At 43.6% G+C, this 14,973-nt stretch overlaps 2 protein-coding genes and 1 long non-coding RNA gene across 4 annotated transcripts; 2 read left to right on the top strand and 1 right to left on the bottom strand.

The window, feature by feature from the left end:
• Positions 1–403: 403 nt before the first annotated feature.
• Positions 404–1,404, top strand: CG15452 (uncharacterized protein). Its single transcript, NM_134563.2, has 2 exons — positions 404–688; positions 949–1,404. Exons 1-2 carry the CDS (start codon positions 622–624, stop codon positions 1,227–1,229), a joined length of 348 nt encoding a protein of 115 aa, NP_608407.1. The 5' UTR covers positions 404–621; the 3' UTR covers positions 1,230–1,404.
• A 4,656-nt stretch (positions 1,405–6,060) lies between these two features.
• lncRNA:CR45059 (long non-coding RNA:CR45059) lies at positions 6,061–6,831 on the bottom strand. Its single transcript, NR_123971.1, has one exon. It is a non-coding gene; the product is annotated as a long non-coding RNA:CR45059 (long non-coding RNA).
• A 3,577-nt stretch (positions 6,832–10,408) lies between these two features.
• CG1324 (uncharacterized protein) lies at positions 10,409–11,914 on the top strand. Of its 2 annotated transcripts, none has more exons than NM_001298573.1 (2): positions 10,409–10,575; positions 10,639–11,914. In NM_001298573.1, exon 2 carries the CDS (start codon positions 10,670–10,672, stop codon positions 11,546–11,548), a length of 879 nt encoding a protein of 292 aa, NP_001285502.1. In that variant the 5' UTR covers positions 10,409–10,575; positions 10,639–10,669; the 3' UTR covers positions 11,549–11,914. The 2 variants fall into 2 exon arrangements, with proteins under 2 accessions (NP_001285502.1, NP_608406.1); NM_134562.2 differs by having other exon boundaries at positions 10,639–11,625.
• The last annotated feature ends 3,059 nt before the right edge of the window (positions 11,915–14,973 follow it).

The following is a 14,973-nucleotide window of genomic DNA, read 5'->3' as shown; positions in this document are numbered from 1 at the left end:
AAACTCTTGGTCCCCCAACAAAATGGGAAGTAATCAAAGAGTGTGGGCATGTCGGTTCCGAAGGTTTTTCGATGCATTTTTTGGACACACAGCCAGTGTGCGTGCTTTTTTTCTGCCATCACCAGCAGTTTTTCAGCGTGGACACCACACTATGTTTCTAATCAGTGCAGCTTCCGTCTTTTTTCCGACTTTCCCGCTCCGCCGATGAATTTTCCGTCAGTCAACAGAGCGCGATATTTGTCAACAAGCGGAACTATAAATATGCATGCAAAGGGAGCGCTGGTGGACGGTGGAAAATGGGAAAATGGTGGGGAAAAGCAGAGTGGGAGAATGGAAATGGATGCCATCAGGTCATTTTTGGGGGGCAGGAGGCTTTGATTTTCCACTCACAGCCAGGCATTTCATTTCATTCCATTTCCCGTGCACTTTTTACTTTCTGGCAAACTCATTTTTTACACTCCCCCGGAAAAATCGAAAAAAGTAATACGGCATTCGGAACGCTCGCAACTTACCGGCAAGGGAATAGAAAATCAAGTGAAACCGTGTTCATCCAGCCAACCATACATTCCCCGTAAAACTTAAAGGCATCATCTCCTTTCGCAGTGATTGCGAATTTACAGGATGCTCAGCACATTCAAGATGCGATCTGTTCTGCAGACTCAAAAGATATTGCGATCGATGTGCCATGGTAAGTTAAGTGCAGAAATAGCTTAAGCATATCATAGACTAGCAAACAGCGAATGATAAGCTAACTTAAAGCAGAGCAAGAGGTATGTTTATAAGATGGACATAGCTATACAATACTATCTGCAATATGAAGAGGGCTTTGGGGAAAGCAGAAAGGACTAGACGGACATGGATCGATCAATTCGGCTTGTTATGCTAATGCTAACATCAATTTTTAACATACAATTATTTTAAAAAGAGCACACGTCTTCATCTTCACAGATTCGCAACGCATTAAGGCGCAGTTTCTTGTCCAAAATGGGGAGTCCCCTTCCAATGCCGAGGAGGTCGAACAGGATAAGGAGGAGCAGCCCGTGGCGGAGCCACGCCCCCGCGCACCCATGCACAATCCACTAAGTCGACGCCACACTGTGAACAGCTCTCGACTCCAGTACATTAATGACAAATACAAGGAACTGGCCAACGAGGTGGAGTTGCGCAAACCGAAGGCCAAGCCATTCGTGTCCCGCCACGCCCTCCATTCGGGGCGGTTTGATAAGTAGGACTCCAGTCGCCAAACCTCGCAGCCCCATTCCCAAGTGATCGAAAATGATTACGAAAGTTGCATTCTTTTCCGGTTAAAACAAAAATAGAGGATACTCCTCCGTCAACTGTTCGATATATCGCTTCCCCTTCCTGTTAAATCTCAATTTAAAATGCTAATAAATGGGCCAAGACAACATAATTTTCGATTTGTTGGAAAATGATAATATAATGTATCATAGTCGTAAGAAGGGAAAAATTGGTAAAATATGTGGTAGTAACAAGGCATCCAGGCAAATATTTTAATCAGACTGCACGTAGTAATATTTTCTACAAGCTTTATTAGTTCCATTAAGTTCGTCCTTATCACAAAACCAGATGAATACATCATGTGTATTTTTGTAAATGGGTTAATTGTGTGTCTAGGCCAAAAGGAAAATCATAGCGAGGTCCAAACAACCAACAACCAGAAACCGACAACCTGCAACATACAAGCCGTCATGTAACGGATGCGAGTGCAACATGGGCTACGTATGTTGCGTTTTCCTGGGACTTGCTCACTGGGACTTGTTTGGGGCGGGTGGAAAAAACTGAGCGTTTATGAGATACAGGTGGAAGTGGAAAATGTGAAGTGATTAAGCTAGGTCTGCCGGGCGTGGTAGTATGGAAATCCAGACACAATTTCCTAAGGTTAGAGGGAACTGAATGTAAAATGTACGAGTATTGTTCTTTATAAGTATTTATAAATAGTACAACAAATATTTCTCCATATAGTCATTTATGAATATATGTATTTCCAGATTCATATATTTCTGTTGCCTATGCGTTGATGGGGATCAAATGAAACAGCTAAAATATTTCAAAGACCACCGAAAACATAGATATTAGACGCTACTATAAATCCCGTAAGGATAGCCAAAACCACTGAACAGAAGACAAAAATGTTGTTATATATAATTACGTAATGTTAGACTTTCAGATATGCACTGAAGTAATTGTTAACGCAGGAATGCAGTTGCAGCATTCCCGAGCAAGGCAATCCAATGCCGTTTTCTTCATATTGTCCTTCTCCCAGGCTGAGCCACATCCATCTCCTGTTGCCGGCCATTCAAAACAGAATCTGAGTCCGGGATGTGGGTATCGATGGAAAGTGGGGAAATCGGGAAAATGGGCAGAACGGGGACTAAGCGTTTCACTTTCAGCTCCGTTTGATGGCCAGTCGCTTTTGAGCATGAAATCGCAATGCAAGCGTATCCCGAGCTTTGCGAGCCACCCCCACACACTTTCCACGGGCGCCTTTCATCCATACAAATCACACTAAACCGAATACGTCAAGGCGGCGACTGGATGGAAATGGGCGGAATTGGGTGAAAGAGCGGGGGGAAGGCACCAGCACTGGCTTTCCTTTGAGTGCCAGCCGGCTCAATATCACAGGGAAAATAGCCGCAGAAAAAAGCGACTCTCTCTCGATAAGAAACAAAGGCACGATAAAAAAAAAAAATCGTGCGAGAGAGGTGGCCAAAAGGGAAAACAGGAGCTGACTTGACTACAAAACCCAAGTCGCAACGGATGCGGCCCCATCGACAACATGGCTGGGAAATCTGTGTAGGGAGGCGGAAATGGTGGTCCTGTGCGAAGGATTGACTTTGACTGCCGAGCCATATGTATATCCTGTTTGTGCCGAGATTTGGCTTTGAGCTATGGATATCGTAGAGCAGCTCATCGATTTGGCACCCAGGGAGGGGCGAAAAAAGGGATGCCATGGGTGTGCCGAAGGGTGGGGTCGAAGGGTACTGTTGTCGCAACTTCGAGTGTCGTGTGCTGCAAAGTTTACAAGCTCGCAAGCACTTTTTTGTCTGCGCCGCCATGCTGTTGCTCTGGCCCTTTTTTAATTACATCCTTCGCAAAACAAAAAACAAAAAAGGCAAAAAAGGAAAAAAGACCTTAGGGACTGCTGCAAAAAAGGGAAAAGAGGAACCCGGCCAAACCAAAAACTTGTACAAATGCCATGGTTTGGCTTTGGCCTACGAGTATCACATTCTTTTTTCTACACCCTGCAGCTCCACGCTAGTTTATTGTGAAATTCCAATAAATGCAGTGGGCGTGGCTGCCATAAAGGTAGTTGTACGATGGAGCAAAAAATGCACGGAAATGGAAAATGGGCAGCAGAGGAAGCTCTGCCTGAAGAACGGTGCAAAACGAGCAGTTGAAAATCGTAGAAAATCGGAAAATTGGCCACGCAATGTGGGAAAAGGAAGGGCGCACAGAGAGTCCTTAAGAAGTCGGTTGAAAGGACCAATCGAAGGTGCTACTTCATATAGTTCGTATATTTATCGCTAGAAAGTCTCACTTATAATAGCTTCATTTTCATTTTTTAAATGTTTCACATTAAAGCTTAATTATAATTGTATGTCGTATTTAAGCCTTGATCAATTTCATTGGGTTGATCACATGTTTATATAATGAGATCATTTTAATCACAAACGTTAGCGCTTAATTGAATTTTTGCAACCGAATAAAATAAAAAAATATTGAATATTAAAATCTGGAATAGTTACATTACAAATTTTTTTGGAAATATTTCACATCATTAAATTATATTATAGGAGTAAACGGCGATTTTAAAATTTATTCGTATTAAAAAATTTGTTTTTCAAGCTACTCCGTTGGGTGGCCAGAAAATATTTCTTTAGCTCGGTGAACAATGCAGAAGACACCTGCAGCGCCTTGAATCAGTCACAAAGGACGAACACACCTAGAATAAGCGCCCGGGTAACCCAGCTCACCCACCTCCTCACAGGACGCCACTCGGTTCAATTGTGCCAGAGATTGCGATCCGATGCGATGCGATGCGATGCGCTGTGCCAAGGACATCATCGTCCTTGGGGCAAGGGGGGAAGGTGGAGCGGGAAAATCGGGACGACTCTGTGTCTTCCTTTGGGTACTTCGGGTACTTGGGTACTTTAGGGATTTTGTGCAGATTTACATGCAAACAATCAAGATATGCCCGGGCTTTCAAGTGCCCCGGGGTTGCGAATGCGAGCAGGAAAAGCGGAAAAATGGGGGCAAGGGACTGCCTGCCAATACGTCATGTGTGCCTCAGCAGCGGCTTACCCATGAGCAGCAGGTGAAAGTGGAGGAAGAGGTGGTGGTGGAGGAGAGGTGGCCGTGGTAAGTGGAAGGTGGAAAAGCGGGAAATGGGAAAAGGGAAATGGACGGGCGGTTAAATGCCCCCTGTGCACGTTTCGTTTGCTTTTCACATCTTTTCACCTTTGATTTTCCATTCGCATTTCGATTGTCGCCAGACCCTTTTCCCCAAACTCATCGGTTTTCCTCGCTTTTTTCGTTTCACAGGGTACAAATATTTACACTCCAACTTTTGTATGTCTCCGTTTATAAAGCATAGGACTTGGGTTATTAGGTTACAAATTATTGCTAAAAAGGATAATTGCTCTATTCTTTGAAATTTAAAACCAGTTATTTCCAAAGTGTTTACGTAACATCACTACTCTCAAGGAATTCCATAGATAATCGAGCTAATCATTTTCTCTCAGTGTGTTTTTTCTGCGTGCCTCTGGTTTCGTTCTTGTTATTTTCTCAATGTTTGTTAAATAAATATCTCTACACATGTTCCGTTTACAATCCCCTGCCCTTCATTCGCTCATCACTTTTGGTTGATATTATTGGTTTTTAATTCAATTGGCACTTACGTATGTTAAATGTTTTCTTTTGGGGATTACTTGACATCGTCTGAGCCCAGCAAATCCCTTTCCTCGCTATCCCCGTGTCTTTATAAATGTTGAATGCGAGTTAATTATTTAATGCCTGTCGCCCAGTGGCTAACACGACCCCTTCAAATGCAAATTGCCTTCGTCACCAGCTGGACTCTGGCTTGGGTAGGGATTTGGACGTGGACGTGGACGTGGACACAAACAACACGGTCAGCAGGATGTCGTACTATTCTGGCTAGGACGAAAAGTCTGCTAAAGGCCAACTTAAGAGTCGGGGAGGAGTCTTTAAAGAGGAATTTAACATACTTGTTTTTATTGAAAATGTACGTTCGTAAATAAATGCATAGACACAAAGACACAAAGCTAACATAGGTAAGCTAAACTATATTTTTTAAGTTAAGTCATATGCCAGGTTCTTTTTTATTAATAATTCAAAGCCAAAGGATAAGTAGTATAAAAAATTAACCCTTAGCACCCCAGCATCCCCAAATCTAGAAATTATCCCATCCATCCCCAGTTTTGGTCAAATATGGCCGCTAGGGTTGCTTCAAATCAGTGGGTCAAATGATGGTCAATATTGAAGGGAGAAGATTTATCTCTGCGCATGCTCATTAGCCACAAACGATCCAATTCAGCCGCTCTTTAATACTTTTCATCGCTATATCCACTCATTTGAAAGAAATTTTAAATACTTTTAAATGTGCTTTCCAGCATTCAACCTAACATATTTTTGGGGACAACAAACTCCGATATTATATGAATGATATTGAATGCGTTCTCTAGTCCAGTATCCTTTAAAAAATATTTTAATAGGTAATCACAACGCAGACGGCCCATCTCCGCGCTTCTCAAACAGCTCAGCTAAGCCCCCTCTAAATACCCTAGGGGTATATGCCCCAGATTCCCACATGTGTGAAAGGAATTTAGGGCCAAGATGAGAGGGTTTTCGGGATCTTTTGGCCAGCAGCAGACACTACAATGGTCAACGGCTGGCCCTACGATATTTACGAGTTTGCTGCGCGCATTATCATTAATTTAACGGATTAGCAGGAGCTGGGCACATCAGAAACCACAAAACCGCCTGGAAAAAGGACACAAGAGCAGTTGCGCTACATTCCAGGAATTTTAATTGAGTTGTTCCGACTGCTGGTGCGTGATTTAAGGCAAATCCCGAAAATTGTGATAATCGACTTTGATGCCCGACTGTCGCCGCCGACATTGTCGCCTGCCTATCTGGGTTTTGGAAAATTGAAAATGGTAAATGGAAAATGGAAAACAGAAATGCACCAGATACAGGGACAGAAACAGACGGTGACTGTGACTGGGACCGAGTTGTAGATGTCCTGTTGTTTTTACCAATGCCCCACGAGATGGAGAGATGTCCTTTTATTATTACGACAGGACGACACTTGGGTGCAAACGAGCCGATTATTGCCGCCTGATAATGTTCTAATTGCCCTGCAGTTCTCGATACGGAGCTGCAGTTCTCTCACTCGAGACTGTCCTCTCCATGGGCTCCTACTGTTTGGGCCCATTCTGCTCATTCTGCCCATCCTGTCCAACTTGCTCATCCTTTTAATCCTTGGCAGCAGTTGCAGTCGACTCGGTTGTCGGTTGTCCTTTTGTGTGGACGGCACGCTGGGCCTCCTCCTATCTGCCATATATCTGGCGTATCGGGCTTGTCGGTAGGTGTTTTATTTGCCAAATGCATCCGACAACGCCCCGGGGGCCCAGCTACAGATACGGATACCACTAGAGGACCAGCGAGCACTTCATTAGTATCTGCGTCCTCCAAGTCGGAGCCCGAGCCCAGCCGAAATCGAAGTCCAAACCAAGAAACCGAAAGCGACAACGATCGAAGTCGAAACTCAACCTGAAACCTAACTGACGGCCTGCCTATCACTAACCGCAGTTGGTCACTTTCCTGGAATTTTCGGACAGCATCGGTCCTTTTCAAGTTGTCACCAAGCCGGGATAATTGATTCCTCAACTTTTTCAAATTACACGAAAATACATCTTTATTTAGTATTTTATCGACGCCCAGGGCATGTCAATTTAATACATTTTTTAATATGAAAACATTTAGTTAACGCTCAATAGGATTCAAAAAACCCGTTTTCGCAATATAGGTAATGTATTATACTTTCAATTCATTTGGCTGCCCGATATAAATATAAATAATATTTCTCAAGATCAGGCTAGAGAGATTATGAACGGATTTTGCGAGCCGTGACACTCCGTTGCCAATATCTTATACGCTGTTAATTCAATCTGATTGCGCCCAGATGGAGACCCAATAAAACTGAATCGACGGCAGTAAGGGAAAATTGAAACGCATAACAGCCGCAATGGGATACCCCCAATTGGGTCGCCAAATCGGTGGAATGGGGGCCTCGAATGTCCAACAAGATTTGATTTTTATCGCAAGTATATTTGAATTTTATTGCGTACGAAATTCTCGATACAATCGCCGGCCATAAAAGCGACTGGAGCCAAGTCCACCTAGCCATGGCCAAAATGGCGAAATGGTCAAAATGGGGTAAACAGCTAAACAGCAGCCGGAGAGCAGTCACCATTTCTTGGCCACGTTGGCGTCATTTTCCACGCAATAAAATAAACATTCAAAACGAAATCAACTTAAACGCCTCAAACTGACCCGGCCTTAACCCCTTGGGTCCAACTCCTTGTCCGTTCCTCAATGTGGCACATTTAGTTTTATGCTTATTTTTATGTCACTCTTTCAAGTGATACTCTGTCCAGAAGGTATTACTCAATTTTCGACGAGAGTTGCACTCACTTATGAGAAACTATAGTTTTTAATTACAACTATTGTGTATGCGTCACTTTTATGAAATTATCAACATTGAAAAAGCGGAACAGTGCTTATTCAAAGCAAGTGTGAAATGTCAAACTAAGAAATTGCGGCTAGCTTGTGTCGAGATAATTAGTTTATATTTGATATTATATAGAGCACGTTTCTGAGTTATTTAATTTTAAAAATGCATCCGGATGTCCATCTTGTGTTTGTGTTTAGTTCTGGGGGGAACGATGCCTTTTTTTAAAAATTAAACGCTCTAAAATACGTATTGTAACATAAATATACACACAGAGAGTGTATGGTCCTTTGCTACGTTTACGTAATTTTTGTGTTGTTTTTGCTGCCTTTTTTTTTCCAGAACCCTCCTCCCGGGTCAAAGTTTCAATGGCCAGTGGCCGCAAATCCCCGCCAGCTTGCAGCTAATAGTTTGGGTAAACAAGGGACTCGGGCAGAAAAGGGTTGATTTAATAAGCTGGACCGATTCGATTCGAATTCTATTATCTGTTGTCCCCCATCAGGACCCAAATCAAATGCGTATTTATCGGGACTTAAATGAGCCAAGAAGGGGGCTGGAAATCGGAACACCCACGAGCTGCTGAATGGCCCAAAGTGCCTTGGCCACAATGGGTTCGGTTCGGTTTTTGGTTTGGGTATAGGAGTGGGAATGGGTATGGGTATGGGCATGGGCATGGGTGTGGGTATGGGTATGTGCTTCTGTTTCTGTTTAGGTTTCGGTCTGTGGGCTTTGTTGGCCATTTGATGGAAGCCAAAAGTCAGGGCACAGAAGCAGCAGTAAACAATCGTAAAATCTCGAAGGAGACAATGGGCTGGCCAGGAAGTGGAAACGACAATGCCGGCATCTCGTTCTCCGTGTGCGGTGACATCATCGGCCAATGCCAAATAGCAAATGCCAAACAACAATTACCCAGGGCTGTTACCATTTTCTCGGCCCTGATTGCTTCATTTTCGGTGGCCAACAACTCCGCTGGATGAGTTATGGCCACATGGATGGCTCATCTCCAGACCAGCTTCTGTCGCAGTTTCAGTTCAGTTTCAGCTCAGTTCCAGTCCACAATAAGATCTCAATGGGATGTTTGAGGGATCCTCGGACGGGTTTGATTTATACTGCGGATGCGTCTGGCATCGACCAGCCGTTGGCCTCATAAATGTCCCAGAAGGACCTCCGGCAGCTGCCAGTAACCATTTCAGGGTATTTTTAAGCCATAATTGTATTACGACAAGCTCATTTTAAATGGTCTCCACCTTTCAAAAGCCTACGTATCCTTACAGTATTTAATTCGCAGCTAAAAACCTCGTGATTCTTTTCGCATCTCAAGCAAAAGTTTCGATGGTTCTATATTAAAGAGAATTATTAGTTGGTCAACATATTATATGCGTTACTTCCGAATTGGTCGGCGGTGTAAGGCGTCGTCATGCTATGAAAACCCATTTTCCCGAGCCCTAAAAACCTTGGACCAAACAACAAACGACTTTTATGCGTTGACATAAAAGGGCGCAGCATCAGAAAATCAAAAACGATAAAAACGGTCTCTCAACTTTTATTTTACCCCGCATGTGGAGCTGCAAATTGTCATTAGACATGCCGAATTTATGATTTTCGACTGTGATTTCGCTCTCTTTTTGGGCAATCTGCCATTCGATCCAGCACCACCCACCGACGCCCGCTTAAGTATGCTACACACATTTTTTTGGTAACCCTTACCAAGGCCCAAAGCACCCCTTTACTTTACCCCTCCGCCGCCGATGTGTATGTGGCACACAAACTCATAAATTGTATAAATTGTTCGGCTATTATTTCTCGTGGCTGTCAACGCAATATTGCAGGCAAATTGTCCTGGACAATGACGACAACATGTTGGCGGGGAAATGGGCAAGCAGGGGTTATAGGTCGGCTTGGAAATACATTTTTCTATGTGTTTTTATGAGCCCCGAATGTGAGATGGAGGCACATCAAAATGGAGATTACCTCTAGTTTTCCGACAACCTGTTTTATTAACAAGTTTTCACCTCTCGTATCGTACCTTCTAACGTGTATGATTTAGGTACGATTGGTCCAGCTGTGAATCTGCTGCTTATGTTCAGTGATTCTATCAATATAATCTATCATTTTCAGACGACAATTTCGGTTGCAGACCGCCAACCCCTTAATCCCTAACCATATATGGATTTTTTATATAACCATTTTTATGGAATTTTCTGCTCGTTTGTGTCAGATTTTTACCCATTTTTCGCAATTGACTTTGCAGCCTTGACTTACGCCAAATGACATAATTAGCCATGGGCGGGGGGCGTGGCAGGTAGTCGTTTTAGGGCTAGGGTTATTATATAGCACGTAACCCTAGCGCTGGCCATGCGCCATAAAAGATGCAATTTCGCGCGAATTCTAACCCCAGCAAATCCTTTTTCGTCCTGCACTTTAATGCCCGTTTTTTTTTCCACCGAAAATACCCGGGTTTCCTCCCTTTTTATGCCGTTTTTATTATTATTTGCGAAAACGGTTAGAAAGTCAATTGTTTTATGGGATTACGGAAAAGCAGCAGGCGGGGCATTCCAGTAGGTGCTGCCTCAAAAGTCAGCTGCCCAAACATTTGGGGCCTACAACGCTACGCCCAGATCCCCAGTCGTTCTCCGAGCACCGACTCGACAAGACCCAAAATATATTCGAGCTCAAAAGTTTACAATTTCGAACAAAGTCAAGGCTTCACAAAATTTTCATATAAAATTCACCGTTGAAAATAACTTTTCGTTCCGCTCTTTTTTCGTTCCTTTTCTGTTTAAATATACAATATATATTAGGTAAAAAATAACATACTACACGTACAACTTTTCAAATTCAACAAAAATATATATTCCATACAGATTAAACGGCGTACGGACCCACTGAGTTACAATGCAACGTTCCATTTTCAAGAGTAGCTGTTCCAGGACACTGATCCTGCTTAACTCCCTGAAATCCATGCACCACAAGAGCCTGCACGTGGAGCAACTGTTGGAGGCAGCTCCAGCGCCCAAAAACCGCTGCCTGGATCTGTTGGGTCGCTTGATCCATGGCCGATTGAGTCTCTTGGGCGGTCGTCCTGTCCCGCCCAGATTCTTACCGCTATTGGCGGGTGATCGAAGCCTGTACTTTAATGCGGACGAGGACGAAGAGTTTCGTAAGCGTTTGGCCATGCAGCTGAAGGAGTTGCGAGAGACCCTGCAAGAAAAACAGGAACTTCGCGAGGGACAAGAGCAGGACTTTCAGGAGCTGGAGCAACAGGACGAGGAGGAGGATCAGCCGTATGTGCCCAGATCTCGGGAGATCTCCATGGAGGATCTCACTGACGAGGAGCTAAGTGACGTGCGGGGGCTGCGGATGAGTGCCAGCCAGGATGATGGCAAGTCTGGTAATTTCGAGCAGCCAGAAACCAGTGAATTGGAAAGCGAGGAGACGGCGGATGCTAAGGATCCCCGGGAGTCCGGGCAGCCGCGAGAGCCTCAAGATGCCCACGATGCCATCGAACACGTTCGCGAGGGTGAAATCGAAGGAGTTTACTGGACGGGCGAGGGCAAACGGATTGTCACTCAAACGCCACAGCGTAAGACGGGTCATTCGGGATTCATCGATGGCCATGGCGAAGAGATTCCCCAGGAGGACTCCAAGCAAGAGGTGGCTCCCTATCACCCTGAGCCTCGGGCCCAGGCGCAGGCCACCTCCAAGGTGATAAGGAAGGGCCGCAAGCCCAAGTCGTCAACCAAAACCAACACGCCCAGCGATTCCGACGAATAACTAAATTGCCAGTAAATGAAACCAAAACCCTCGAGCTGGGATCGCTAAAATAAATACAAAAGGCTAAAGACAAAACGCTCTATGCCGTGTTTCCCTTTCCCAGTAACCATCTGAGGTTTCTGCGGGTTGCATTCAGTTGAGTCATCTGCAGCCAGCACTACCTGGCCACTGCTTAGCAAATTTTATGCAATGACCAGGAGTCAAGGACGATTTACCTGGGCGGACAACACACGCTTCCCACACGCGGCGGTGGGCACTCTCACTCTTTTTTGCGTCCTCTAAAATCCTTTTTTACAGCCCTATCCTTTTTTTGGCTTTTGGTGGAATTCTGGGAAAATTTTACATAAAGATCGTAGAACACCGAGCATGTTTTTTTTTTTTAATATAATTTTTCAAATAGATTCAAATGTTGCTAGCCATTGGTGGCTCGTTTAATGGTTTAATCAACATGGACAAGAGCCAAGTCCATATTCTCCCCTGTCTGTGGCTGTTCCTTCTGTACCTGCTCCATTGACCCAAGATGATAAATGATGTTTGCCAATCTAGCTGACCCAAGGCCGGAAATTAAATTTGTTCGAAAATTTGCCACTTTTCCCCGTCTGTTTCTTATTTGTTGTTTGTTTCCCCCTCAGAGTCACGCCCGAAAAAAATCTGGAGAAAGGACTGTGGGAACAAAATGGGGAGGAGATATGGAGAATTAATATCGGGCTTTGGGAATCTTGTAGAACAAAAACATATACATATAACAAAATAATGTTCTTGATGTTCTATTTTTAACTAGAAGAATCTTGGGATTAAAATACAAGTTTTTATTGACTTTTGATACAAGACTTGTTTCATAAATATAATAGCAAATGAGTGCTCGCCGGTTTTCAATTTATAAACGTATTTGAACGTAGGTATCCGAGATAATTCTGTTGGTCAATTAAGTTGTTAATGTCTCTGGACTGTAGTATCTCCAAAACCGGTTATTAGTCAGATGGGAGCTCCTAGAGAATGGGACGACCTCCCATTGAGCAGCCTGCAAACTGCGACAGTTTATTGAAACATTTTTCAGCATTTCTTACACAAATCCGTGGTCTGGACAATAGGGGGCTACGGAGTACAGTGGATCCTCATTAATCATGTCACATTTAGACCGTATATACCGGCTGCGGTTGTTGACGGTGCCAGTTCGTCTGCCGAGATCCCTGAAAGTGAAACCCTAACTATTATCAGGGATTTTTCACTCTCGGCTTTGTGCGGTTTGTTTGGGGTTCGGTTTCCCAAAAAGAAAAAATCAAATAAAACGAAAAAACGCGGGGACAAATGAAAACATCATATCATTCATAACACTTGTTTAGCTGGCATTGATTGAGCCAACAACACACACCCCATGATCCTGACCATTTCCTCTGCATTGTCCTAAGCGATTTCTCAGTTCTCCGTTCTCGATTCTCAGTTCTTAATTCTCATTTCTCGGTTTTTATACCCCATTTCTCAGTTGCCAGTTCTCAGTTCCCAACCTGTTCACTTTCATTGATGGCCAGATCCTTATTGTTTACGGAAAACATTTCGAGTTCAACTGAATCGCTCATTGTTTGATTGGAATTGATTAATGTGCCCCTGGTTCTGAGTTCTATTCATCGTTTAGCGTTTCCCTTTTTTTTTTTAAGAAAGTCGGTTGTGTACCAGCATGGAGCGGGACCAGTACAGGTTGGCCTGGGTTAATGAGGCCCTCAATAAGTCAATTAGTTGGCTGCAGCGGGGATTAGGGTTGATCCGGTCTTTGTTCGAAGGCCTCAACTCGTTTCTGACTTGGTCAATTGACTTGTTTGCCTCTTTTTAATTTTAATTTTAATACAGCAATAAGGATTGGATCAAAACTCAAAACTCAATTTTCAGTAAGTAAATCCTTACCGAAAATCATAAAAAATACAATGATCTAATTAGCAAGCAGCATAAATGTACGAGAAGGTTTTTTTTGGGCTTGGAGCATATTGATAATGTCTAATATATGTACATATTGTATTGCACTGCAATTATAATAGGTTCTCTGCATTTGTGTTATTAAACCCCATTCATTGCTTTTAATATATTGACCCAATGCCAATCGACAGCTTGACCTTTTTGATCTATTCGACCCCGCAAAAACACTTTTTGATTGCAAGTCTCCTGATTTTTGGGCAATTAAAATTTCACGCCATGGCAACGCAAAAGATACAAATGTATCTTCAACCGAGAAGAGATACATTGTGCGTGTGACACAGGTGGCCTACAGTGGTTCGGTGGTTTCGGTGGTGCTGGTGGTGGGTTTCCCCTCCGCACTTGTTTTGCAAAATTCGCAACGCCCGGGATATAAATGATATCTCAGCAGCTATTTCTCCACCCATCCTTCCACCCTTCGATTCGCCTTTTTTTCGGTTTGGTGATAACGCGAAATAATTGCGTGACAACCATGTTGCGATAATTTTCAATTAAACTGCGTTTTCCCTTTTTTTTCGGCGAGCGTAAAAAGCGGAGAGCGGTGGCGTGAAATTTCATATTAAAATCAACTGATTTTCTGCTTTCATTTATTCATGCTGTTCCTTGTTCTCGTTTCTGTTGTTATACACTGCGAGAAACGTCAAATTCGCCTATGCTTTGCCATCAGGCATTGGGACCATATTGACCCAATTCACATATTCGTTATTTTTCTTGATGATTGCACTAGACTCTAGACAAAAAATACTTGTGTATGTGTTAAAATGAAAAAAACAAAATAGTAATTGTAACTTTAACACAATAACAATTTTGGCATAATATTTTATTTTTTATTTCGTTATCTTACCTTTAGCAAATTCATATTAACATAGCTTTTCATATATTTATAGTGGCTATTTTTCGACCCAGCACTTAGAGCTTTGTTGAACCACTGTGCCTAAAGAGAAAAGTGTCACACTTGTGCGTCATTAACGCCGTCGGGTCACAGCTGGTGGATGGGTGGTTGGGTGAACTGGGGTGTTGGATGGAGAATGGGTGGTGTGGCCTTGTGGGCTGGGTGGCTTGGTGGTTGGGGACCGCATCTTTTTGACTGTTTGACTGGGTGGCTGTTTTTGGGATACGGGATCTATTCGGTCGGGTGGGTATCCTTTGTGGCCCTTTGCTTTTTTGGGCTTTGCGGGGATGGCGTGCAGGATACGCCTGCGCCACTGTGGTTGCCAACGACATCGCCAACCATTTTTCTGCGGTGCAGGACGCGTTGTTAATTTGATTTGTGCGCTTTGCAATTTAACAATAATATTGTCATCAGGTCTCGCTGGTTTCGGTGGTGGGCTTCAAGGGGCCGTACTGAATGCCTCGCGGACGGGGCGTAACCAATGCCCATTTAATTAGATCACACTGCGCAGCTCTTCGATGGCCTCAAAAGCTGTGAGGGCTACCATCTTGTTGGTTCCACAAATGCT

This window comes from Drosophila melanogaster, chromosome X (assembly GCF_000001215.4).
Source record: "Drosophila melanogaster chromosome X".
NCBI lineage: Eukaryota > Metazoa > Arthropoda > Insecta > Diptera > Drosophilidae > Drosophila > Drosophila melanogaster.
This window is presented reverse-complemented; position numbering and strand designations above follow the sequence as displayed.

Bases quoted from the DNA above. Each gene is read 5' to 3' on its own strand.
- CG15452 (NM_134563.2), top strand. From the start codon at position 622: ATGCTCAGCACATTCAAGATGCGATCTGTTCTGCAGACTCAAAAGATA. The intron at 689-948 runs GTAAGTTAAGTG...TCATCTTCACAG, and splicing joins ATTGCGATCGATGTGCCATG to ATTCGCAACGCATTAAGGCG.
- CG1324 (NM_001298573.1), top strand. From the start codon at position 10,670: ATGCAACGTTCCATTTTCAAGAGTAGCTGTTCCAGGACACTGATCCTG.